Source organism: Sander vitreus, chromosome 6, assembly GCF_031162955.1.
Source record: "Sander vitreus isolate 19-12246 chromosome 6, sanVit1, whole genome shotgun sequence".
Taxonomy (NCBI): Eukaryota; Metazoa; Chordata; class Actinopteri; order Perciformes; family Percidae; genus Sander; species Sander vitreus.
Window position 1 is genome coordinate 18,498,861 of NC_135860.1, and position 27,369 is coordinate 18,526,229.

Here is a 27,369-nt window from a genome sequence, read left to right on the forward strand (position 1 = left end):
TTAACTTTGAGTTGATGCCACACATACACTGTCCTGCTGCTGTAAATAATCGCCAAGCAATGCTCAGTTTCAGTAAAAACTGCAGTTTTCATAAAATACCAAGCTTTAAAAAAAAAAAAAAACATATAAAACTGTGGCAGTCAGAAAATATTGAGAGACCGACATGCATTGTTGTCAACCACAAAATATATAATATATATATAATATCAGACCCTAATTTTTTTATTGATACATTGTAAACATAGATAACTCTCCAATGTATCTGGTGGCCAGAAACCTCAATATCATCCCTGACTTATTTCATAATATGCTTTCATTTAAATATGCATTTTAGATGTGTTGAATTTGTCCCTGTCAAGGTCAACATTGCCCCGATCAATAATCCATTTTTGATTCTACCAACAAATCACATGTCTAACTCCCATGAGGCCTCACTGGCATTTACAAAGAGTATAAATGTTAACAACATATGTAATAACAACCACAGAAAACACAAAATATTGGAATAAAACTGAAAGTTATTTACAACAATAGTTCAAATTAAAACACAAGATACAACTTGTGTCCAAAAGACTAAATCGGTTATTACACCAATACAATAAGGTACTTTATATAATGTATCTGCTGCTTTTCTCAACAGAACAATTCACTTTTTGCAAAAAGAACATCATGCTGAATAAGGCATTACGGTACATATTTTCAATCAGCTGAACATATTGCCGACTACAGAAAACATTTACAAATGCTCTTCAGTGATGGTGATAGGCGACACGAAAAACAATTATTTGTGAAGATTTTGAAAGCTTTAACTAACATTTATAGCACTTAGTGTAAATACATAGTAATTTAATGTTTGATTTTACTAACTGGTTTCAAATTAAGCTTAAAGGTACAACAGCTTGACAGCACATTGAAACAAAATGAATCACTGTATCACTTAATATGCTGTGACAGAACAATATTACCATTACACTTGATATATAGAAGCTTTTTTAGACAAAACTGCATTGCTGCATTAGCAAGATGAGAGGCATTGGTTTGATTCTTCTCCAGAATCTGCACAACAAATGTCTTCTCATTGCCATAATCTATTCCTGCAAGTGGACAAAGATCCTCAGTGGAAACTTTTCCATTAGCTGTAATATGTGTAGGAAGCTTCTTCTCTGCTAATGCGTTTGATCCGATTCAGACTCCGTGCCAGTTTGAGATTTAGTCACAACTATTAAAACAGCAGTAACACGTTTGCCTTTAGCTCCTCAGTTAACTTTCAGCTGAGTAGTGGAAACAAAGTCAGCTGAACACCGATGTTCATGGTGAATATACACTGGAAGTGTCAGTCATCTCTGCTTAATCATGAAGGCCGTATTTTCAAGTTATTAAAGGTTTCTTTCGCAAAGATCTTTCATGATGTATCTGATGTGGGGGGGGATGACACTGAAATATGGCGCTGTGGTCATGTAGAATGAAATCACCTCTTAAAAATTGTATGAACGAGCATGAAATTAGATACATCCTTTAATTTAAATATTACACAAAGCAAATATAGTCTCAGCTAAACATTCACGCTATTGGATTCGCATTACCTCCCTAATGAGATTGAGTGACAATACTATTACCAGTCTAGATAAACAGTGCATTTAGACAGTGTCAGGATGGAGACACCTTTTTCATTGCATTGGCTCTGTACTCATTTGGATGTGAAATTAAACAGAAACTCAGTTTTAAAGACACTATAAAAGCACATTTTATATTAAAAATGGGTGAAATGATTATGTGTAATGTAAAAGGCCACAATGACAAACCCACCGAGACTCTGCAGTTTCCTTTGGCTCTACAAAGCATTATAGCATGTTTCAACTTATTGTTTTGGTTTTTAGGGCCCACTTTATTTTTCTGGTTCACTCTCACTGTACTCTTAGTGTTGCTTTCAGAAGAAAGACTCCAAAAAACGATTGTACACAACACTGAAAAGCAGACAGAAAGTTAGCGACTAACTGGTGGTGAGCTTTTAGCAGCTAAAGAGCCAGAAACACAACTTAAAATGAATGATATTGTTGCTCTGTAACTGCTGGATGTGTAAATAGGCAAGTTTTTCATATCCATATACAAAGGTGATTTTTGTGTTTACAGCTATTCCCTCTGCCCACAAGCAGTTAAGAAAGTAGATATCTCAGGTTTAAAGGTGTCATCAATAAATTGTAGTCCTTTATAAATGCTATCCTAATTTAAAGGAATACAAAGTAATTTTACAAGCTAACAAAAATCTGAATTAATCATATGTAATATTTAGCTGAAAATAATGATTTGCTGAAGTGACCCGGTTGACCCTCTGCCGGCTCTGTACTGCAACCGTTGTCACTTCTTGCTGTTACACGGGACCTTACGTAGTACTTTGATTTACATAGTCAGTCTGGTCTTCATCAAGTGAAACACTTTATCTGTTGGATTGAGGTCACATGCCTAACTCGCCCAATCATACATCTGCCACTGCTTGGCCATAAAAAGACTCCTCTTAGTGGCCTTGTCTGTGTGTGTTTAGGATCTATGCCCTGCTTCTGCAATCTGATCTTTGTGGGACTGTGTATACACAGAGTCCTACATTGTTCACCTAATATGGATATGAAGACCTACAAACAAAGCTTAGAGTCAGCACTTTAACCTCCTATTTTTTTTATTGTGCAGAGCCAAAACAATGAAAAACACATCACTATCCCAATACTTTGTGACTGCACTGTATGTGTATTTGCATTATGCATGTGCTCCAAGGATGATCTGTATCTGTATTCCATTTCCTTATGCACAGGCACACACAGGCATGTTTGTTAAAGAATTGTGTCTCACAAGTTTCATTATATGAAACCAAAAACGCAATAGATAATTTACATAAATGGCAGGTCAAAAGCAGACATCTGCAGACTCAGACTCCTGTGCTGGAGAACTGTGTGACCTCGGTCTGGAGGTCCCCCAGATCTGTTCTTCCCCCCAACTGATCCATGCCTAGTCAGGCTGTTGGTCTCTGTGTTGTCGCAGGAGCACAAACAGACACAGGCTCCTTTTTGCTATTGCGCGCTCTGGAGAAGCTGTTCTGCTCCAGGCGGGAACGATAGGGCAGGCAGAAATCCCTGAAGCACCTTTTGAAGTTCTCATCCAAGAAGGCATACAGCACAGGGTTGAGACTGCTGTTGGTGTAGCCCAGTGCGATGCACAGATGCCAGCTGGCCACCACCAGGAGGTTCTTGCGGTCGATATGCACCATGGTCCTGACAATGATGAAGATGTGGATGGGAGTCCAGCAGATGATGAAGGCCCCCACAATCACCAGGACCATGCGGGTGATCCGTCGCAGGTTCCTATCCTTCTCTTTGGAGCCGGAGAGCAGACGGACACTCTTGAGCCGCAGGATCATCAGACCGTAGCAGACGGTGATGACCAGGACGGGGACCACGAAGGCGAAGATGAACACGCAGATTTTCATCACTGTGTCCCAGTACGACTCAGGTTTGGGGAAACTGAGTTCGCAGACAGTGTTTCCTGAGGAGTTAAAACAATTACATGTTTATTAGAGGGCCGTGTAGAGAAGCTAATTTAAGTTAATAACCCAGCTCAAATGTTCTCTTTTACGGCTTGATTACTCCCCGAGAACAACACTTGCCACTAAAGGCGCTAGAAATCTTGTGCTGATAAGTGAAGTTTTTACACAGTGATGGTAATTTTCAGCGTTTTTTTCTTCAACAATAGAAATCTCCCACCTTCGTCTTTCACCATGGTAACAGCCATGATCATCACAGGGACTCCGATGGCTGAGGAGAGGATCCAGATGCAGACGTTGATGAGCTTGGCTTTGGCAGGCGTGCGGAAGTCCAAGGCCCTCACCGGATGACAAACAGCGATGTAGCGGTCCACGCTCATCATGGTGAGCGTGAAGATGCTAGTGAACATGTTGTAGTAGTCGATGGCGATGACCACTTTACACAACACCTCCCCAAAGGGCCATGTGCTCATCAGGTACTTGGCACTCTGGAAGGGGAGGGTGCTGGTGGCGAGAGCATCGGCGAGAGCCAGGTTGAAGATGTAGATGTTGGTGGCGGTCTTCATCTTGGTGTACCTGTTTGGTTGGAAGAAAAGCATGTGGCTCTTTTTACTGATTCTTCACAGTCGAGGGGGACTATTGTTAGTTGGAGGAGATTGAATTTTTTTCAAGTTCTGCCTACTGCTGTGCTGCAAAGAAGATGTTGAGTGGGGTTGACTCACAATTTCCATTAAAATAGTTCACGGTTAGAAACCAATTTATTGTTTGATCTAATCCATTTCCTCCCTCAAACCAATGATCTCCGGTTTCCTCTCGAATAATATCGAACTAATAAAAGAGCTTTTTACATGCACAATGTTTTTATGGCACAACACTAAATGCATGAGAGCCAAAGTGACCGTAAGCCTCCATTAAACTGCACTTCTACAGTATGTAATGAATCAATTCCTACTTCTTCATTTCAGATTCAGAGTAGTTTTTTTTCCTTCTTTTACCGGTGACCAGTCTTGTCTGAATGCCAGCTGAGCAGTTGTCTGGCTGTTTAAAGATGTTTTCATGAGTTCACCATATGACAATAGTTCGTCACATTTAATTAAATTGCAAGCTTCACAAGGAGAAGGGAAGACAAAGGGATGACTTACATTATCTTAACCCCCCCCTCATTAAGGGATTTATTACATTACACCCTCACACTCTTGCTTTGCCAGGGAGAGAGTGGCCACACTTTCTTTTATATTCTCTTTTGTGTTTGCTTATTCTGACATTGAAAAACAAAAGTACAGAAACTCATACTTCATCTTCCACACAGGAAGCCGTTCAGTGAGATGATTGCTTGACATCGGAGGTCCAACCGTCACCTCATTGCTTACTCATTTAAGCTGCATTAGTTCAACAACAAATACAGTGCCATGAATCCTCAGAATCTACATGAATTACCACAGTAATGGCTTCTGATGTGCAGGTTATGGTTCAACATGCTGCTTATTTTCCATACAAATTAATCATCTGAGTTTTGAACATTACACGTATGTCAGGAACATACATCGTTCCTGACAAAAGTAATTGGTGCAATGAAGTAATTCCAACACTAAGCTGTAGATCACACCGCCCTCCCTCTTGTATGTGTAGGAGGCGTGAGTGTGTTTGTGTGTGGGTGTGGAGAGTGGCTCTCAGACACACTGGAACTGTGGCCAATTACAAAGAACCATCATACATGATGTAATATAGCAGTTTTCTAGACATATTCCATTCTTTAAAATTACTATTATAGTTATCTGTGTGTGTGTGTGTGTGTGTGTGTGTGTGTGTGTGTGTGTGTGTGTGTGTCGTTTTTTTTATTGATCAGCATGTAAGCAGCAAATTATAATTGTAAATATCCACTTAGTCACAAATAACCTGTGTTTGTCTCTTCCTTTTAAATGTTTGGTTGTTTTTTTTTGAATTTTTTTTGTTTTTTGCGTTTACTTAATAGATATGGGTCTTTGTTTATTTCTTACCTGACCACCCCGTACATTACAAGCACGTTTCCAAGCAGTCCCACCACACAGATGAGAGAGTAGAGAGCTGTGATACAGACAGCGATGATGAGACTTGTAGTGTTCCTGGCTGTAGCCTTGTTGGTCTCATTGCTGTTTGAGGGCACGCGCAGCGGATCCTCGGTAAACGTTACATTGAAAGGAGTTATGGAGACCGAGTCGTTAAAATCACCGAAAGCGTAGTAGGGAGGAAAAGCCATTTCTAAACAATTCAGGTGAGATTGTAGCGCATGGAGAGCAGGTACGGGAGCGCACGAGAACTGACAAATAAGTAATCAGGCACCCAGAACAGGATTCTCTCTCTCTCTCTCTCTCTCTCTCTCTCTCTCTCTCTCTCTCTCTCTCTCTCTCTCTCTCTCTCTCTCTCTCTCTCTCTCTCTCTCTCTCTCTCTCTCTCTCTCTCTCTCTCTCTCTCTATCTATCTCTCTCTCTCTCTCTCTCTCTCTCTCTCTCTCTCTCTCTCTCTCTCTCTATCTGTCTATCTGTCTATCTATCTCTCTCTCTCTCTATCTGTCTATCTGTCTATCTATCTCTCCATCTCTCTCTCTCTCTCTCTCTATCTGTCTATCTCTCTCTCTCTCTCTCTCTCTCTCTCTCTCTCTCTCTCTCTCTCTCTCTCTCTCTCTCTCTCTCTCTGTCTATCTATATCTATATTTCTCTCTCTCTCTCCGTCGGCTATCCGTGTGTAATAGCCTACGTGTGAGTGCGCATTTTGGCAAAGTGCACTGTCTGGTGCAAAAAAGCAAGATGTGTTTTCATGTCCATTTCTTACCCTGCCCAAAGAAATACCATTTATCAAAGGGCTTTAATTAGCTCTAGCATAGCCTACAATGTTGCTTTATCACATCCATTTTTAATTATCCTTATTATTTTCGAACACCTGCCGCTCAGCAGCTCATCAAAAAATGTCCGTCTAACCCAATCCGAACAGCCATCCCTCGTATTGCTGCCTGCCTTCAACCTCGAAGTACTTCTTCTCCCACTCTCCGTGGCCTGTGACCCGTATTAGGGGAGCTCCATTAGAGGACTAACTGTTTTCACCAGAGAGTCACCTCCATGAAATGACCCTACTAAACAACAGGAGTGACGCAATTACCTAGGCTACCAAGGCTAATTAAATATTTGAGATGGTTTTGATAGCCTATAGCAGCGGACGTTGAAGTGAATCCTACAAGTTGTCACGTTAGCCTTAAATACGTGTTGCCTGTTGGTATCAACTACATCTGTATGAGCAAACACATTATTGCAGGGATGCAAACATGCAGGCACATCCATTTGAGAACTCTTTATTTGCTGTGGATCAATGTTTAACGAATGCTGCTCATGTCTAACCGGATAAAACATTATTTTCCTGTCTGTGATATTTCTTAATGCATCTGGAAAATGTCCTATCCCTGAATAAAAGAGTTTCACTGTTTGTCTTGTAAAACACATGCATGTTTTTGGGGCATTAGTCAATGTTTACTTCTCATAGGGCATTTTGCTTGACCTGTTCAGCCAACATCATGTCACGTAAATCCTTAATTACACGAATGCCAGGCAGGTGTCTTTTTCATCAAAGCGCTCATTTATCTGTAGCTAGTGTGTAGCCCATTACTGAGAACATCAGAAACCATTAGGAACATGCAGCTGCATGTGATCTTGTGCATCCATGTGTATTTGAGAGTGTTTCTCAGGGGTACTTGTTTATTTTAACACAGACAGATCAAAATCCTCATGTGGCTGTCTCCACAAAAAATCTCCCTTTAAGCAACTGCCATCAGAAGGACAGTCAGAAGAATAGGGCTAGCATGCTGAACACAAGCTATGACAAGCTCCCTCTCTATTTTAAAAGATAGACCATGTCTTCCTAAAATGAAGAGCAGTTAATGATCTGGCTCATTTTGGAAGTTCAGCAAGCATTTGTCTTTCATAAATGAGGAGGGATGTTTCATTGCAGCTTCTGTGTAGATTTATGGCCATACATGTGAACACATGTCACTTTTTCCTGTACTATGGCCTTTTTCGACATACTAAACTCTGACTTTTTTTGACATACTAGCCTATATATTACTTTTTTATCACTTTTTTCTACATGCTATACTCTGACTTTTTTCTACATACTATACTATGACTTTTTTCAACAAACTATACTATGACTGTGTGGTGGAAGTATTTCAGAGCAGCAGGTGTAGATGTTTTAAAATAGGAAGGTGAAACAAAATAAAGACAGTCGAAGACTAAACCAAGTTAGGTTTTTGTATTTTATTAAGTATATTTGCAAATATAGGAGGAACACGATTTCACGAAAGGGCACAGCAGCACAGTGTGAAAATGGCTCTTCAACGAGTGAACAGGAACACTGAGCTTAAATACATCTTCAGAGTGACAGCACACATGCACTTGGCTTAACATGACTCTGCATTTCTCACAGGCAATCTGATACACAGAGAAACAATCTCAAACATAAGAGACACCTTGGAGCCACTGCGTCTCTTCCCTTTTGCCCAACTTTCACCCTGGGGGTCATACCCTGTACATCTCGAACTAGCAAGGGAACACTGGATCTTCACAGAAAGATAGTTTACTGTGACCTTGTACCTTTGTCGGTTCAAACAAGGCCTGTACGCATTCGTCTCCAGACTTTGTGTACACAATCTACATGTGGGAATGAGATAAACTCCCTTTCAGCATTGTGAGAGAAACAGAGAAAGAAATGAAACAATAATATTAAGAATAATGCTTAAATGAAATTTTTGCCATTACAACTGTTTTATCACTTTTTTAACATTGTATAGTATGACTTTTAATGTCTTTTTTCTTCGTGCTATACTATGAGTTTTTATGACTTTTTTTTAGACATACTATACTATTTCCACATACCTTACTATGACTATTTAATGGCTTTTTCTGGATTCTTTAATCATTGGTACGGTGGCTCAGTGGTCAGCACTGCTGTAACTAACACCTGCAGCTAGGCACAACATACTTTGACTCCTTGATTGATTCCCAGTCTGGGCTGGGCCTTTCTATGTGGAGTTTCAACATACTATACTATGACTATTTTCGACATACTATACTATGACTTTTAAATCACTTTTATCGACGTGCTATACTTTGACTATTTTTGACATGCTATACTATGACTTTTAAATCACTTTTATCGACATGCTATACTATGACTTATTATCACCTTTTTGGACACACTATACTATGACTTTTTTGATATACTATATTATGACTTATTTATCACTTTTTTCAACATACTATACTATGACTTTTCTATCACTTTTTTTGACTTACTATACTATGACTTTTTCGACATACTGTACTATGACTGTTTTTACGAAAACAGAAACTTATGTTTCTATCTTATGCTTTCTATCTAATTTCCAGCAGGGGGCGACTCCACTGGCTCCAAAAAGAAGTCTGTTTCTATAGAAAATGACCCTACTTCTCGCTTCATTTATAACCTCATTGAACATTTTATTAATGAGGTTATGGTCTCAATAGTTTCAATTCTTCTTTATTTAGTAAAGTAAAGTTATTTCTTTATATAGTAAATTATTTAGTAAATTATGGTCCCATTTATTTTAAAATAGACGATAATGCAGGACATGCCTTAGAGGCGTGGCTACATACTGACCTGTCAACCAGGACAGATATTTAGAAATTATGGTCGGGTTCGAGCCGGGCTCGGTCACATCAGCGTGATATCATCACATCACATCATCACATACCCTTCACCATACCTAGAGATTGGCATGGTTTTATTTCAGTTAGCCTAATAGCTGGTTTGATTTGCATTGAGAGATGATTTTATGGAAAGTACCCCATGCCAATCTCTAGGTATGGTGAAGGGTATGTGATGATGTGGGGCTATTTTAATTAGAAAGGCCAAGGGAACTTTATCAGGATGCATACTATCCTGGATCCATGAAATAACTGGCCTTTAAAAATAAAAATCTGCCTGCCTATATGGAAATTTAACATAGGGGTGTACTTACTTATGCCCCCTGTATTTTAAGGAAGAACATTTATTTATTTACGATACATTATTCATTCACAAAGAAAATTGGTGTCCTTAAAGATTGGATTTTTCCTCATTTTTTTAATTAAGGCATTAAGATCAATTTCCTAAAGATGATTTTTTTATTCCTCTTTTTAGTCAACTTTAGCATGGGTGTCCTAATTTTTTCACATGACTGTATGTTTAATTGAATTCAGCCCACTGCACCTCCAGAGGGCTCGGCAGTACATTCTGGTCTCAACCATTATCTTGCCTATATACCGACACAACTCTGACACTGAAGCCCTGATCACAACGCTTAAGCTCAACAACAATAGTCCAAGTGGGACTATGGCCCACCTCAGCAGCATGAAATGACTTACACAGCAGTTCAGGAAGTAAATCACTAAGTGTAATGTCAGTTACAGCTGTGTGGGGGAAGAGTGTATATGACACCTGTTACTGCTGCAGGAGCTATGATGACATGCAGGGTTAGATTAGAGGGCTATCTATCCCCCTAATGTACACAATTTTGAGATGTGGTCGAAATGTGTTGTAAAAGAGAAAGAAATGGGTTGTAGACGACACAAAGAAAATGCTGTTTTTGTGGTGTTTATGTTCTCTCCTGGGACACAATCACTCATGATTCTTCTGTACAGGCAGTATGATTACTCGCATCACTCATCAGCCCAATGGAAACCTTGGGAAGCATTACTCTGCCTCTCCGAACCCATCACATTCATGTCAGGGAAAACAGTGGTTCTGATATGAGCTGGTATACTTCTGAAAGGTCAGAGAAAAAAGCAATACATACCTTATTATTTCTTTTCATTTCATTTATTTGTCCACATTGGTGGTATTTTTCTGTGGATGCAATATTAAATAGGAAATAAACTACAAAGTAACACATGAGCTCAGGCTTTGCTAAGGTTTAAAGTTACGTGTTTGTTTTGCAGCTTTCAGAGCTGAAGCACAGTGAAGGACTGAGCTTCTGCTGACTGTCACATTGCATCACTATCTTACAATCACACACCGAGTCATGTATAGTACATACTTCTGACCTGTTCAACCTTTAAGTGTAAACTAATTTTCTTACTCTTAGATAGGCAAGCATTAATTATTAGTTTCTATAAAGACACTAAAAATTTGAGCAATTTCTATGTGGTCATGTCATTTTGCCATCACATATTTAACATATCGTTCGAGGGTTATTTATGCTCTTTATTATTTATACAAAAGGTCACAAAACAAGTCACTTGTCACTGTGACACACCATGAAACCATAAAATGAAATCTGACAACCTGACACCACCTTTCGCCAGTAATCCTCAGTGGACATCCGTATTATTTACAGGTCACATTCTTCATGTATGCATGTCTGTCTTTAATCAATAGCTAATTTCTGTAGGCATGCCTGTGGCTGAATGAGCAGCAAAATAAACCAGTAAAAAAAGTCAGTCACAACAGGAAAAAGACTGGAGCAGAAGAAAACAGCAGGCTTCCTGTCCTACACAGCATGGAGAGATTGTGCAGCCAGCAACCTGATTCATTTTAGACTTTGTGTTAAAGTCAAACTTTTGTGAAACTCAATGGGGTGTCGCTTTGTGGCAAATGAAAAGTGTGTGTGAGCAGTGTCAGCAAATACATTAACTGCAGAGGTGACAGAGGCACATAGAGATGAACAAACATGTTTGTTTGAAACAGCATGTTTTTGCAGCTTCACTTATTTTTACATCTGTCAGTAAATGTGATCAATATGTGGCGAAGTCACGGATGCCTTGGTATCATGCAGTACAGAATGAGCCATGCTGTGGTCTGCAAATCTGTCGCACTCCCAAAATATTTGCTCTCTTGTATTAGTGAAACACACACATTAAAACAAAAATATTTTAAACAATCTTCAAGCTCGAGAAATATATGGCATGTAGCATGTTTACAACATCGATATTAATAATAAATACAGTTTTGGTATGGTGGCTGTGATGAGGGCTGGTTACAGATATGTATACAATTTAGGATTTAGGGACTGTATGCAAATTATTATCAGGGAGAGAGGTCAGAAAATGGGGAGGTTTATGTATTTTTTTAAGGGTGGTCTATATTTGCTTGGCGATAAGGGGAGTATGTTTCAACTTTTTCTCATCCCACAATTAGATTTTTTTTCCCTTCATTTTGGTTGCCAAAATATTGCTCATGAGCATCAAGAGACTTGGTACCAAGGGTCCGTTTCAGAAAGCAGGTTTAGTGAAAACTCAGAGTTTGTTAACCCTGAGATGAGGGAAACTCTGGGTTTTGTGTTTCAGAAAGAGAGGTAACTTCACCTCAGAGTCAGTTACTATGGTAACTGAGCCTGTGAACCTAACCTGGTCGGGAGCAGGTTTTCTTCAATAAACCTCAAGTTTCTTCTCTCTCATTTCCTCATTCATTCATTCAGTCTGTATCAGGCGCATTTTAATGCAGTTTGTTATCTGCATGAATAAAAACTTAATAAATAAAAGTTATTGTTAGGCAGATTATAAAACGTTTTTTTTCTCAAACATGGCATGTCCTTTTGTCGACGATCCTGTTGATGAAAAAGCTGTATTACTTCACAGAGAGTTTACGTCGGGAGATGATATTGAGTCCCGACTAAATGTATTTTCATTTCCACATTTTTTCACAGTCCATCAGATATGGAGATACCTTAGCTGTCCTCATATCACTAATATCCACCATCGTGGACATGCTTTAACATCCCAGCAGATTCTTTGTGTCGCATTACGTTTTTTGCAAAAGGCAGTTTTCTTTATTGGTGATGCGGATCATACTGTAATAATAAAGCCACTGTAGCCGTCAGAAAAGTGTGACTCGCTCTGAAACGTTTTTTAAACGTTTTTTGTAGTTGTTCCCTGGACACAAACCAGTGAGAGCCATTAAAATGAAATAAATGATTATAAATTATAGTTCTGTTAATGATCATGGTGCTGCAGCCTCAGAATGGGATATAGTAGTATCTTACTTTTTCGCCCGCAGGATTGCACCCAAATGAAATTATAGGTGTAGGCCTAACACAAATCCAGTTTTCACCAGTAATATTATAAGTTAACTGTGATTAAATATGAAATGAATACACTGTTAATGCTTATGCATTGACTCGAGCAGCAATTTTCTCCCACACCAATTCTCTCTCTGTTACGGAGCCCCCCTGGGGTCAGCTGTTAAAAAAAAACTAAACCGTGCGCACAGATTCATAATCTGTGCTCTCGGTTTTATAAATGTAAGCAAAATTAGAAAGATATTCACAGATTCGAACTTCTGGGATCAATAATCATAGTAAAGTTAACAACGAGCTACAAACTTATTTTCATCAAAACGAGCCGTCCTCCGACCTAGAGAAATAACATTATTGGTCTCTATGAGCAACCGGTGGTGAGACGGCAGTGAGACGAGTGCTTAGGGACCATCTACAAACTACAACACTGACACAAAACTATCTATTAATTTAATGATTAAATAAGGTAGTGTCTCCAAACTTATCTCAATTATAACTTATCTCCTTGTAGTTGTACTACAGTACTTACTTTTAAAAAATAAGTTTGGAGACACTACCTTATTTAATCATTAAATTAATAGATAAGTTTGTGTCGGTGTTGTAGTTTGTAGAAGGTCCCTAAACACGTCCGGTCTGACTGACTGCCGTCTCACCAACGGTTGCTCATAGAGACCAATAATGTTATTTCTCTAGGTCAGAGGACGGCTCATTTTGATGAAAATGAGTTTGTAGCTAGTTGTTAACCTTAGTACGTTAGGAAAGATGCGTAGTTTGTGATTTAATAACATTTCGCTATAGAGAATTGATCCCAGAAGTTCGAATCTGTGAATATCTTTCTAATTTTGCTTACATTTATAAAACCGAGAGCACAGATTATGAATCTGTGCGCACGGTTTAGTTTTTTTTATCAGCTGACCCCAGGGGGGCTCCGTACTCTGTTGCAGCAGCAGCCGCTGTGTTGCTTTTTTAACAAAATATATGTTCAAACTCGTTGTTTGTGCGCATGAGTATTTCCGCCGACTCGTTTGTTTGTGGTTGTTACCATGGTGAATCGTAGTATCATGGCTCCATTCATACTGCCTTTTTATTGTGGTGGTAAACGCGCGTGAACATACTCGGAGTTGATTGAACCAACTCACAAGCCCCCGGCTGAGCGCCGCTATGTTGGAGTTTAACCCGGTGGACGAGAGGGTCGCCTCCCTACGCCTGCGGGTTGTGGGGGGGAAAACTCTGACTGTTGTTTGTGCATATGCGCCAAACAAGAGTTCAGAGTATTCGGCCTTCTTGGAGGCCTTGAGTGGAGTCCTGCATGGGGCTCCAGTCGGGGACTCCATAGTTCTGCTGGGGGACTTCAACGCGCACGTGGGTAATGATGGAGACACATGGAGAGGCGTGATTGGGAGGAACGGCCTCCCTGATCTAAACCAGAGTGGTTGTTTGTTGTTGGACTTCTGTGCTAGTCATGGATTGTCTATAACGAACACCATGTTCGAACATAGGGATGCTCATAAGTGTACTTGGTACCAGAGCACCCTAGGCCAAAGGTCAATGATCGATTTTATAATCGTTTCATCTGTTCTGAGGCCATATGTTTTGGACACTCGGGTGAAGAGAGGGGCGGAGCTGTCAACCGATCACCATCTGGTGGTGAGTTGGGTCAGGGGGTGGGGGAAGACTCTGGACAGACCTGGTAAGCCCAAACGGGTAGTGCGGGTAAATTGGGAACGTCTGGAGGAGGCCCCTGTCCGACAGACTTTCAACTCACACCTCCGGCGGAGCTTTTCGTGCATCCCTGTGGATGCTGGGGGCATTGAACCCGAGTGGACAATGTTCAAAGTTTCCATTGCTGAAGCTGCGGTGAGGAGCTGTGGTCTTAGGGTCTTGGGTGCCTCAAGGGGCGGTAACCCACGAACACCGTGGTGGACACCGGTGGTCAGGGAAGCCGTCCAACTGAAGAAGGAGTCTTTCCGGGATATGTTATCCCAGACGACTCCGGAGGCAGTTGCAAGGTACCGAAGGGCCCGAAGGGCTGCAGCCTCTGCCATGAAAGAGGCAAAGCAGCGTGTGTGGGAGAAGTTCGGAGAAGACATGGAGAAGGACTTTCGGTTGGCACCAAGGTACTTCTGGAAAACCGTTCGCCACCTCAGGAGGGGGAAGCGGGGAACCATCCAAGCTGTGTACAGTAAGGATGGGACGCTGTTGACCTCAACTGAGGAGGTAATAGGGCGGTGGAAGGAGCACTTTGAGGAACTCCTAAATCCGACTAATACGCCCTCTATGGTAGAGGCAGAGCTGGAGGATGAGGGGGGATTGGCATCAATTTCCCTGGTGGAGGCTGCTGAGGTAGTTAAACAACTCCACAGTGGCAAAGCCCCAGGAATTGATGAGATCCGTCCAGAAATGCTTAAAGCTCTGGGTGTGGAGGGGTTGTCTTGGTTGACACGCCTCTTCAACATTGCGTGGAAGTCTGGGACGGTGCCTAAGGAGTGGCAGACCGGGGTGGTGGTTCCCCTTTTTAAAAAGGGGGGACCAGAGGGTGTGTGCCAATTACAGGGGTATCACACTTCTCAGCCTCCCGGTAAAGTCTACTCCAAGGTGCTGGAAAGGAGGGTTCGGTCGATAGTCGAATCTCAGGTTGAAGAGGAACAATGCGGATTCCGTCCTGGTCGTGGAACAACGGACCAGATCTTTACTCTCGCAAGGATCCTGGAGAGAGCCTGGGAGTATGCCCAACCAGTCTACATGTGTTTTGTGGATCTGGAGAAGGCGTATGACCGGGTGCCCCGGGAGATACTGTGGGAGGTGCTGCGGAGTACGGGGTGAGGGGGTCCCTTCTCAGGGCCATCCAATCTCTGTACGACCAAAGCGAGAGCTGTGTCCGGGTTCTCGGCAGTAAGTCGGACTTGTTTCAGGTGAGAGTTGGCCTCCGCCAGGGCTGCGCTTGTCACCAATCCTGTTTGTAGTATTTATGGACAGGATATCGAGGCGTAGTCGGGGTGGAGAGGGGTTGCAGTTCGGTGGGCTGGGGATCTCATCGCTGCTTTTTGCAGATGATGCAGTCCTGATGGCATCATCGGCCTGTGACCTTCAGCACTCACTGGATCGGTTCGCAGCCGAGTGTGAAGCGGCTGGGATGAGGATCAGCACCTCTAAATCGGAGGCCATGGTTCTCAGCAGGAAACCGATGGAGTGCCTTCTCCAGGTAGGGAATGAGTCCTTACCCTAAGTGAAGGAGTTCAAGTACCTTGGGGTCTTGTTCGCGAGTGAGGGGACAATGGAGCGGGAGATTGGTCGGAGAATCGGCACAGCAGGTGCGGTATTACATTCAATTTATCGCACCGTTGTGACGAAAAGAGAGCTGAGCCAGAAGGCAAAGCTCTCAATCTACCGGTCAGTTTTTGTTCCTACCCTCACCTATGGTCATGAAGGCTGGGTCATGACCGAAAGAACAAGATCCAGGGTACAAGCGGCCGAAATGGGTTTCCTCAGGAGGGTAGCTGGCGTCTCCCTTAGAGACAGGGTGAGAAGCTCAGTTATCCGTGAGGAGCTCGGAGCCAGTTGAGGTAGTTCGGGCATCTGGTAAGGATGCCCCCTGGGCGCCTCCCTAGGGAGGTGTTCCAGGCACATCCAGCTGGGAGGAGGCCTCGGGGGAGACCCAGGACTAGGTGGAGGGATTATATCTCTAACCTGGCCTGGGAACGCCTCGGGATCCCCCAGTCGGAGCTGGTTAATGTGGCCCGGGAAAGGGAAGTTTGGGGTCCCCTGCTGGAGCTGCTACCCCCGCGACCCAACCCCGGATAAGCGGATGAAGATGGATGGATGGATGGATAAACCGTGCGCACAGATTCATAATCTGTGCTCTCGGTTTTATAAATGTAAGCAAAATTAGAAAGATATTCACAGATTCGAACTTCTGGGATCAATAATCATAGTAAAGTTAACAACGAGCTACAAACTTATTTTCATCAAAACGAGCCGTCCTCCGACCTAGAGAAATAACATTATTGGTCTCTATGAGCAACCGGCGGTGAGACGGCAGTGAGACGAGTGCTTAGGGACCATCTACAAACTACAACACTGACACAAAACTATCTATTAATTTAATGATTAAATAAGGTAGTGTCTCCAAACTTATCTCAATTATAACTTATCTCCTTGTAGTTGTACTACAGTACTTACTTTTAAAAAATAAGTTTGGAGACACTACCTTATTTAATCATTAAATTAATAGATAAGTTTGTGTCGGTGTTGTAGTTTGTAGATGGTCCCTAAACACGTCCGGTCTGACTGACTGCCGTCTCACCAACGGTTGCTCATAGAGACCAATAATGTTATTTCTCTAGGTCAGAGGACGGCTCGTTTTGATGAAAATGAGTTTGTAGCTAGTTGTTAACCTTAGTACGTTAGGAAAGATGCGTAGTTTGTGATTTAATAACATTTCGCTATAGAGAATTGATCCCAGAAGTTCGAATCTGTGAATATCTTTCTAATTTTGCTTACATTTATAAAACCGAGAGCACAGATTATGAAACAGTTTTTTTTATCAGCTGACCACAGGGGGGCTCCGTACTCTGTTGCAGCAGCAGCCGCTGTGTTGCTTTTTTAACGAAATATATGTTCAAACTCGTTGTTTGTGCGCATGAGTATTTCCGCCGACTCGTTTGTTTGTGGTTGTTACCATGGTGAATCGTAGTATCATGGCTCCATTCATACTGCCTTTTTATTGTGGTGGTGCACGCGCGTGAACATACTCGGAGTTGATTGAACCAACTCATATCAGCTGTTCTGAAACCGAAAACTCAGTTTTCCATCTCAGGGTAAATCAACTCAGACACCAGGGTTACACTCCTGGGCTTTGGTGGCTGTATTTTTATTATTTGTTATGTTTGCCATAAATGTATTGTTTTGCAACCCTGTCTCTTAAAAATTACTTTTATGCAGTTCCTAAATATAACCATAAACATGTTTACATGCTGTCATCACTACGATCAGAATTGCAGGATTGTTTGTGGTGAAAAACAAATGAAATAAGTTGTCAGTGAACATTTTACTGATACGTTAGTATTATCATTTTGCATAATTTGGATAATTAACATTTCCTCATTATGTTGATGGAAAGTCTAATCCATTCGGCTTTACGTTTCCTTCGAAACACATTTTCTGTTGCAAATATGTTGTACATGAATGTATTTTCTAAGAGACAGGATTGTCCATCCATCCATCCATCTTCATCCGCTTATCCGGGTCGGGTCGCGGGGTAGCAGCTCCAGCAGGGGACCCCAAACTTCCCTTTCCCGGGCCACATTAACCAGCTCCGACTGGGGGATCCCGAGGCGTTCCCAGGCCAGGTTAGAGATATAATCCCTCCACCTAGTCCTGGGTCTCCCCCGAGGCCTCCTCCCAGCTGGACGTGCCTGGAACACCTCCCTAGGGAGCGCCCAGGGGCATCCTTACCAGATGCCCGAACCACCTCAACTGGCTCCTTTCGACGCAAAGGAGCAGCGGCTCTACTCCGAGCTCCTCACGGATAACTGAGCTTCTCACCCTATCTCTAAGGGAGACGCCAGCTACCCTCCTGAGGAAACCCATTTCGGCCGCTTGTACCCTGGATCTTGTTCTTTCGGTCATGGCCCAGCCTTCATGACCATAGGTGAGGGTAGGAACAAAAACTGACCGGTAGATCGAGAGCTTTGCCTTCTGGCTCAGCTCTCTTTTCGTCACAACAGTGCGATAAATTGAATGTAATACCGCACCTGCTGTGCCGATTCTCCGACCAATCTCCCGCTCCATTGTCCCCTCACTCGCGAACAAGACCCCCAAGGTACTTGAACTCCTTCACTTGGGGTAAGGACTCATTCCCTACCTGGAGAAGGCACTCCATCGGTTTCCTGCTGAGAACCATGGCCTCCGATTTAGAGGTGCTGATCCTCATCCCAGCCGCTTCACACTCGGCTGCGAACCCGATCCAGGTGAGGGGCCAGACAAAGAATGGTTCAAAAATCCTATGAAAAATCGAGGAAGGGATGAAGTGACCCTGCCCGGAGGAAGCCCGGGGCCCCCGTCTGGAGCCAGGCCCAGATGGAGGGCTCGTCAGCGAGCGTCTGGTGGCCGGGTTTGCCACGGAGCCCGGTCGGGCACAGCCCGAAAAAGCTACGTGGCGGACATCCCTCCATCCCATGGGCCCACCACCTGTGGGAGGAACCGCTGGGGTCGGGTGCGCTGCCACATGGGTGGCAGTGAAGGTCAGGGGCCTCGACGGACCAGACCCGGGCAGCAGAGGCTGGCTCTGGGGACGTGGAATGTCACCTCTCTGTGGGGGGAAGGAGCCGGAACTTGTGCGGGAGGTGGAGCGCTACCGGTTAGATCTGGTGGGGCTTACCTCTACGCACAGTCTTGGTTCTGGAACCATACTCCTGGATAGGGGTTGGACCCTTTTCTTCTCCGGAGTTGCCCAGGGTGTGAGGCGCCGGGCGGGTGTGGGGATACTCACAAGCCCCCGGCTGAGCGCCGCTACGTTGGAGTTTAACCCGGTGGACGAGAGGGTCGCCTCCCTACGCCTGCGGGTTGTGGGGGGGAAAACTCTGACTGTTGTTTGTGCATATGCACCAAACAAGAGTTCAGAGTATTCGGCCTTCTTGGAGACCTTGAGTGGAGTCCTGCATGGGGGCTCCAGTTGGGGACTCCATAGTTCTGCTGGGGGACTTCAACGCGCACGTGGGTAATGATGGAGACACATGGAGAGGCGTGATTGGGAGGAACGGCCTCCCTGATCTAAACCAGAGTGGTTGTTTGTTGTTGGACTTCTGTGCTAGTCATGGATTGTCTATAACGAACACCATGTTCGAACATAGGGATGCTCATAAGTGTACTTGGTACCAGAGCACCCTAGGCCAAAGGTCAATGATCGATTTTATAATCGTTTCATCTGATCTGAGGCCATATGTTTTGGACACTCGGGTGAAGAGAGGGGCGGAGCTGTCAACCGATCACCATGACTGGACCATGACCGATCCAGGATTGTGTTTTTTATCAAATAAAATCTATGATTCAGCCCCCCTTCCCACCACAATCATTTGCATACAGTCTCTTATTTGAGGATAACATTCATACTTTTTTTTTGTTACATTCTTGTCCTCTTCTTCCTTTTTCCTCTGTATGTGTTTGTGATTCTAATTGCACAGTGAAAGGGTTGGATGGAGAGTGTAAAAATTAGGTACTTAGGCTTTTATGAGTCTGTAAACTACTGAGTTGTCTGCACAACTGGGCAATCAGAGGAAATTGGAACATTGTTATTTGTGTAGTGCTGTAGCATCCATGTAGTTACTACACTTTGGGATATTTGTCTTTATAGCTGCACACAGACTACAACACCTCATGAAATGAATCAAAAATAACATCTTATAAAAGGAAATTAATTAGTCACACTAATAGTTTATCACTTCAAACAATACTCATAGCATCAGTGCCTCTGATTGCAAAGTTACTGATGCTTGCCAAAAATTATTTTCTTTCTTAACATTATTAGCAAGGTCATACATTATTCCTAATGTAAACTGTGAAGAGTTCTCCCTGATTACAGTGATAATCATTTAAAAACATTAGACCTCCTCATGCATGATAGCTGTGATTGACAGATATTTACACTCAGTGGCCATAGCTGCAAAATGCATCTGTTTTTGTTTTGTTTCTTCTTTTTTTGTCTGACAATTAGTTATGCAACAGCGATTTGTCTGGGTCTAGGGCTTGATTTGATTTCTGATTTCCGTCTGGCGGAGGCAGCCAGCACAGTTCAGATATGACAAGAGAGAGAGACAGCATGCACTAATTGAAAATGTTTGTGTACCACACATTGTGTCAGTCATTGATTCAACACAGAGTTACTTCTGCAGACAATACCAGAGTGCCTTTAGATGGAGGCTGATTCATTGTTTCTGTTCAAGTGGCAATGATGTCTTATAATGTGACTGAACGAAGGCATCAAAACTAATCATAGAAAAGGCAGAGAATGTTCACAGCTCTCGGTATGGAAAGTCTACTTTTTTAAATTAGTTTTTAAAGGTTCTCCTTCACATCAAAGTCTGAGGCAGCTCCTCTTCTGAAAAAGCAGAGTTAGTCATCGCCGTCATCCACTGTGGGTTGTGTGCAATGGCAGAGCTGCTCCTTGACCCAAACAAAGCGTGTTGTCATACTGTTGCTTTCCATTACTGCCAAGGGTGCCAGTTATACATTTTAACAATGTTGTGAAAATAATTGCACATCCGAGCCGAGTGGTAATGCAGCAAGCCAATATTCATATTCAATCTGCTTGTATTATTGATTTAATGATGTTTGAGGAGGAAACAATGAAAAAGAGTAGGTGTCAGAAGAATTATGGTTTTGACGTTTTGCACAAGAGGAGGTTAAAACTCAAACTGACTGAAGCACAAACAGTACTATTGGACTGTCAACAGAGTAGCACTGGTTTGAACTGGTTGTCTAATTGGCCAACTGTTTAGGCCCGAAATCATTACCCTAAACTTAGGGGATTATAGTATTCATAAATTGACTGTACATTGCATTACAGGGAATCAGTCTGCAAGACATTTAGGCCTGTTGTGCAGGTACAGAAATACAGAATGACAGAGAAAATAAAAAATATTTATATAAATAATATATATCAGAGCGTTCCTCTGCATGTATTTACCTAAATCAAAGGTTTTTACAGCATGGCAGTCCTCGACATTATTAGCCCCACACACACACACACACACACACACACACACACACACACACACACACACACCTCACTGATGCAGCAACTGTCCTTATTATTGTTACTGTCACTGCACAATCTTCTTCAGGGTCCAGATACTAATGCACAGTGAAGGTGTAATGTGGGGGTGGGTGTCAGAAAGGTGTGAAATGACATGGAAGAGAGTGAAACGTACCAGAGAGGAGAGACTCGAAACGTACATTTACGGTTATTACCTAAACAGACAGTTGCATGAGAAAACAAGGGGGGGTGTTGTGAGGAAGGCTTATGTAACATTGCAAAGAGGCACAGATCACATCTAATTTTACACGTGACCGTTGGAGTGGCAGATGCTCATCAGTGTTCCCTGTGAAACTGTGAAAAATGTGTACTGTTGTAAAATGTTTTGACTTTCATTTGTTAAAAATAAATCAAAATAAAACCTGCGGACAACGTTTAAAAGGTCATGGTCTACAAGTATCTACCAATACTGTGCATGTAGGTTTTTGAGTGTCTACAGCTAACAGATCAATATAACGACTTCAAATCCAAGAGCTACTGAGCTGAGAATAGAGTGAAATATGGAGGCAGCAAAGGAAAAGTAATGACTGGGCCAATTGACTATCAGAAAGATGGACTGAATGAGTGACAGGATGAAGAAAAACAACGGTTTGAAGAGATGAAAAACAGAAATGAGAGATTTTGAGAGCAGACGTTTAAAGAAGATTGAGAGAAAAGTGGACTTGCACTGGCTGGAAAAGAGAGAATAGAAGATGGTGAGTTAAGAGGACATCAGTGTGACAAAAGAAATCGTTGGTAAATTGGTAAAATGTGGTTGTCAAGGAAACAGATGCCTAATCTCCACATGAATTCTCCCTGAAAGAGCAGAGGAGACCACTCCTGTAATTCTGCCATTTGCCATTCTCTGGGAGGTCTGCTGCCCTCACTGTGACACCTGCAGGAGAGCGACACATACTGTACTGACATGTTTACATTACAGCACACCACATGATGAATACGAGGGAAACTGCACTTCAGCGGGAACCCACATGAGAGCCTTTTTAACAAATGATGAAAGGAAATACAAAGTTGTCTGTATCCCAGGAGGACACTTTGCTTTTGAAACAAGGTAATAAAGTGAGAGCAGTGAGCGAGGCTGCTTTTGGGTGATGATGTCAGTCTGTTAGTAGGAGAAGCTAATGTGTGAGGGGATAGATGCCGATTTGTGTTACAGTTACGACCACTGGGCTGCTCTCCAGCCAGACTGTTAACCCTTCATTTTAGTTAGGTGAAAAGCTATTTAATCCCCTTAGTGGTGAAGGAGAAGCTGCAGAGTTTCATGCAGATTGCATTTAAAATATCAATATTGAATGGCAGTTGTATTATTTATCTGTGTCTGGTCTTTTGTTCAAAAATTGCAATTTTATACAATCACCTGGTCTCTATTGAAATCTTTGTGAAAGTTTTAGTATAATTGCAGAAAGGGTTTTCTGTGCCTTATTATACCCAATTCTGTAGTGTCTAAATAGATGCTAAAAAGCACTGAATTGAAAGACAATGTTAGTTTATTGTTGGTGTCTTAAGGAGAAATGGTGCAACTTACATACATTTCTAAAATCACTATATTGATGATGATGCGGCTACACTGTCTATCATTTGTGAGTAAAAAGACTACTGAGTTTCAGAGGATTCAATGACAAATAAAAAAACAAAAGATGGCGGAGAGGCACTGTAGCATTGATAATGGCTATTTTATTGATAATTGATTGCCTGAAAGGGTGTTACAGCAGCTCCTGTGTGTATGTGTTAATACATAGGTGTAAAACAGAGGAGGACAAATCTAAAACAAAGTCACCCCTCGCTCCGACACAAACCGAGCTAATGAACTGAAGTGAAGTCAGTAACCTTAAGCAGTCAGGAGGGCGGCTGAAGGTGAGGTCTAGAAAGCCGAAGAGTAGAAAAAGATAAAGGCGAAGAAGACAGTGGAGTCTGAAGCCTATGAATTACAAATTAAATCTATTTTCAGATTTGTCACTGAGCGTAAATGCCATTCAGGCCTTCGCTGATAATGCAGAAAGCTTCATTCCTCTGTGTCTATGATTGTCACTGCATGATAGCGTTTGACCTTCTGATGGCCACTGACATTTGTGGCTGTCTAAAGGCCATGGCGCCATTCAACCTTGACTTCTCTCTACTAAGACAGACTGAGCAGGCAATAGCTTGGCTTAATGCCCATGCACTAACAGGTTATTGACAGGCGTTGCACAGGTTTGTCCACAGCACACATTCTGTCTCCATCTTTATTGCTCGGCACCAATACAACATTAGCAACATTTTTTTTTTTTTAAAGATTATTTTTGGGACTTTTCTGCCTATATTTGATAGGACAGCTAGGTGAGAAAGGGAGAGAGGGGGGGAAGACATGTAGGATATCGTCACAGGTCAGATTTGAATCCTGGACCTCTGCGTCGAGGCATAAACCTCTCAGTATATGTGCGCCTGCTCTACCCACATGATCCAACCCGGCCACAGCCCACTTCAATAATTTAACCACTTTTTAAACTTTGTGAAGAATAGACCTGGTTCAAGAGTCATCTGTCTCTCAATTAGAGAGCATGTTGGATTATGACTGAATGGATTTCAGGCTCGGCAGAGCAGGCGGACATATAAAATGTAATGTCAGATGCAGGAAGCAATTCCCAGGATGGAGTGACATATAGCTGGGCTAAACTCTGGAGAGCAGAGAGAGGATTGTATGATCGAGTTTCTGACAGAGGAGACCTGGGCAGAGGTGAGGATGGACACTGCAGCTGCCTCTTCTCACCCTGATGGTGGTTTCTCTGCTGGTTCCTACAACAACAATTGACAGTGAGAAACAGTGTTTTTCCAGGTGCCCACTGGGAATCGACTTCCAAACAGATAACATCTGTGTTAGCTCAATACGGGCGAGAAGCGTAAGCGAGACCTCTTGTCCTCCGGGACACTGGGACCCGGAGGACAACACAAGGGTTAAACATAAAACAGCAATTGAGCAGAAACAGCAGCAGGTGGAAAGGAGGTAGGATACAGGCTAGATAGTCCTCAGCCAGATAGTTCTCAATAGATTTAGGAGCTGCCACACCTCCTGGCTAATAACCACTAACGTTTTCCCTCTACAGTATTCTTTATCACCTATACAGCAGATCAAAAGAAAATTGCTCAGTTTGGGGTATTTGCATTTCCTAAGTGAATAAATTCTAAAGAGGAGACAGGTGTATATCCAGGATGTGAATATTCCTCCACAGCCTGACAGCTCTCAACATCAAATGCATTTCATCCCACTCTTGAGTGAAAGTGGTGAAATGGCTTTTGCTTTTTTAAAAGTAAAAGTCAGGAGACAGAGCAGGAGGCAGTCGACTCCACAGGAGTCCAGAGTTATAGATCATCCATCACCTTCTCTTCCTCAGTGCATTTTCTTCGCAATTTAAAAAGTCTCAACCGTGACGCTTTCATCAGACATGGCAGCAGCAAGGTTTAACATTTCACACTAACACACAAGGTTACTGAAGAGGTCTCAAAACATTAAGCATTAAAATGATTGAGATGGTCTTACTTCTGCTGCTACAAGGAAATATGGATTGAACAAAGACAAGAGCAGATTTCTTTTTTCTTTTTACAAGAGCAAAGCTGAGGATGCGAGTGATTCAAATGAGCCTGCACTCAGTCTGGATCAACGCAAGTACATTTCCAGTATTATTTCCATAATGTCCCTCCACTTCTCCTTTCTGTGTGTTGCCGTTCTCACGATGTCTATGCTTCCGGAAACAACAACAAACTTCAAGCTAAAAAGCCACACGCTGAAAATGGCACGTTTAGAAGAAAATTTGGAAAGTGCAACAAGGCAGGCCTGCTTGGTTTTTTTGGTGAATGATTATAAAGATTTACAAATATGTTTATTCATTTACTATCTGTGACGTTTTGGGACCGATTGGTGGGAATGCTATGGATGAAGTACACACGGCGATACAATGGTAAGAGCAAACTAGAAAATTCCGCAAGAAATTTTGTCAGTGTGCCTAATACTTGGTGCACATCCGAATAACACTAGCTAAGTATTAATAGCAGTAGCTGTATTGACGTACATAGGTCACACTGTCACTGAGAGAGAGAGAGAATACAATTGTTTAACAATAGCAATAGGGAATGGATGGATGGGCTTACAAGACACCACAAATGCATAGGTCAGGACCAGAGTACAGCGTAGTACCACTTACCGTTTCTTTTGATTTTTTTTATTTCACACAATGTATACTTCCATACTTTGAAAATTGAGAATATGTTTTTGCACTGCTGGAGAAAACTGTACCACCTAAAGTAATGTAAAAAAATTGGTCTAGGTCGGGCAAAAGGCTACTAAAAACCAGGGATGATGTGGGAAAAATGTTAGAGACCTCAGAGAAAACAAACTCAACCACAAGGAATTACAGTTAAATTATGTATTTATAATAATGTAAAAATAGACATTTATTATTTATAATAAATAATGTTTATAGCATTGTCATTGTCACAATGCCTGGCTCCCCCTGGCAGTTATCTTCTATCTCTGAAAGTACACAAAAGGAAAGACATCAGTAATGACAATATTAAAGCAGCGAGAATCAATTGTATTTTAATTCAGTCATGAACTTAGTTTTGTATACATTTATCCATGCACTCATCAAAATAGTAACCTCATTTTACCTATGGTAATTGTTACATTTTAAAAGTGAAATGCCAAGCACGTAGTTGTGAGTTAGTCTTATTTTAAAATGTAGGGTTTTTCCAGAGATGTTGAAAGCCGCAGTGCCAGTGAATGCAGTCAGTAGCACTGCAGGCGTAGACATATCTGCTTGGTCGCGGAATCTGGGGTTCCTCCTCATACACACTTGATGACATGTGATGTGTGTGTGTGTGTGTGTGTGTGTGTGTGTGTGTGTGTGTGTGTGTGTGTGTGTGTGTGTGTGTGTGTGTCTCCTGATTTAATTAAGTATGTCTGCTTTTGCTTCAGCTTAGTGTTAAAACAAAACATTTCATCACTGTGAGTGAAACCGGCTGTTACATCAAACGCAAAATAACGCAATTTTTTTTGTTCAAGCCTCCCACCGTTTAGCACAACCAAAACCACTCCACTCGGTAGAAAGAACCCACAGCTAGTTACCTATTTAGATAATAATAATCCAGGACAAGCAGTCGCAACAGAAACACTGACAGGATACACTGACATAAATACTTGGCTTGATTGGGTTCGATATTCAGCAAAAACACACATGTAAGACTGTACTTGTGCCTCAGCCCGCCCCCAATTAGGCACCATGCCAGAAGTTAACAGAGGGATAACACCTACACCATTTGTTCCTTAAGAGGGGAAGTTTGTGCTAAGAGAAATAGCACCTATTGAAACTAGATGAAGAGTCATATAGTGAGGTCAGAGAAGAAGATGAATCACTTGTATAAATCATGAGTTTGCTAATGTTTACATTTTTACGTTTTAATGTATTCACAATATACGCTGCAGCTGCGTTAAGGCGGAAGGATTGTATCAATACTGTTAGACCCAATCAATGTCTTTCTGTTTCATACTGATTCCTAAGTTTCTCAAGATAATTACATCATGACGGTCTTTGTTCCAAATGGTCGAGGGGGCAGCCCTTCTTTTGTCACACGGCAGGAAGAAACCTTTTGTCTATCCGTCTTGGAGCCAACCCCTGCTGTCGTGCCGACTATATTAGAACAAAAGAATATTTGAGACTGTTAAATGTGAATCCGCTGCAGCATAAAATCCTGTTCTGTCATGTCATTACGTTATTAAATCTTTTTGTTAAATCTTCATTGGAACCAAGCCTCTCTCCTTTCTCAAAAATTCAAAGAATACGCCAACAATTGGTGACCCCTGACGTGATTTTTGAGAGGACGAAGGACGTCAGGGATCAGATCACATGACCAATTGCTCTTAAAGGTTGCCATGACGACTCCTGTCTCAGAGAGTTCTTCTCACAGAAACGAGGCTCTGGCACACTTTTGATAGTCCTGCTCCTA

The 27,369-nt window shown here is 42.1% G+C and overlaps 1 protein-coding gene across 1 annotated transcript; it reads right to left on the reverse strand.

Moving 5' to 3' along the window:
* Positions 1–3,001: 3,001 nt before the first annotated feature.
* Positions 3,002–5,765, reverse strand: oprd1b (opioid receptor, delta 1b). Its single transcript, XM_078251897.1, has 3 exons — positions 5,527–5,765; positions 3,750–4,105; positions 3,002–3,531 (listed from the first exon to the last, which is right to left on the reverse strand). Exons 1-3 carry the CDS (start codon positions 5,763–5,765, stop codon positions 3,002–3,004), a joined length of 1,125 nt encoding a protein of 374 aa, XP_078108023.1.
* Positions 5,766–27,369: the final 21,604 nt, after the last annotated feature.

Excerpts from the sequence above, each read along its gene's own strand:
- oprd1b (XM_078251897.1), bottom strand. The coding sequence starts at position 5,765 with ATGGCTTTTCCTCCCTACTACGCTTTCGGTGATTTTAACGACTCGGTC. Across the intron at positions 4,106-5,526 it reads GTAATGTACGGGGTGGTCAG|GTACACCAAGATGAAGACCG; the intron begins GTAAGAAATAAA and ends CCAACCAAACAG. Across the intron at positions 3,532-3,749 it reads TACCATGGTGAAAGACGAAG|GAAACACTGTCTGCGAACTC; the intron begins GTGGGAGATTTC and ends TTAACTCCTCAG.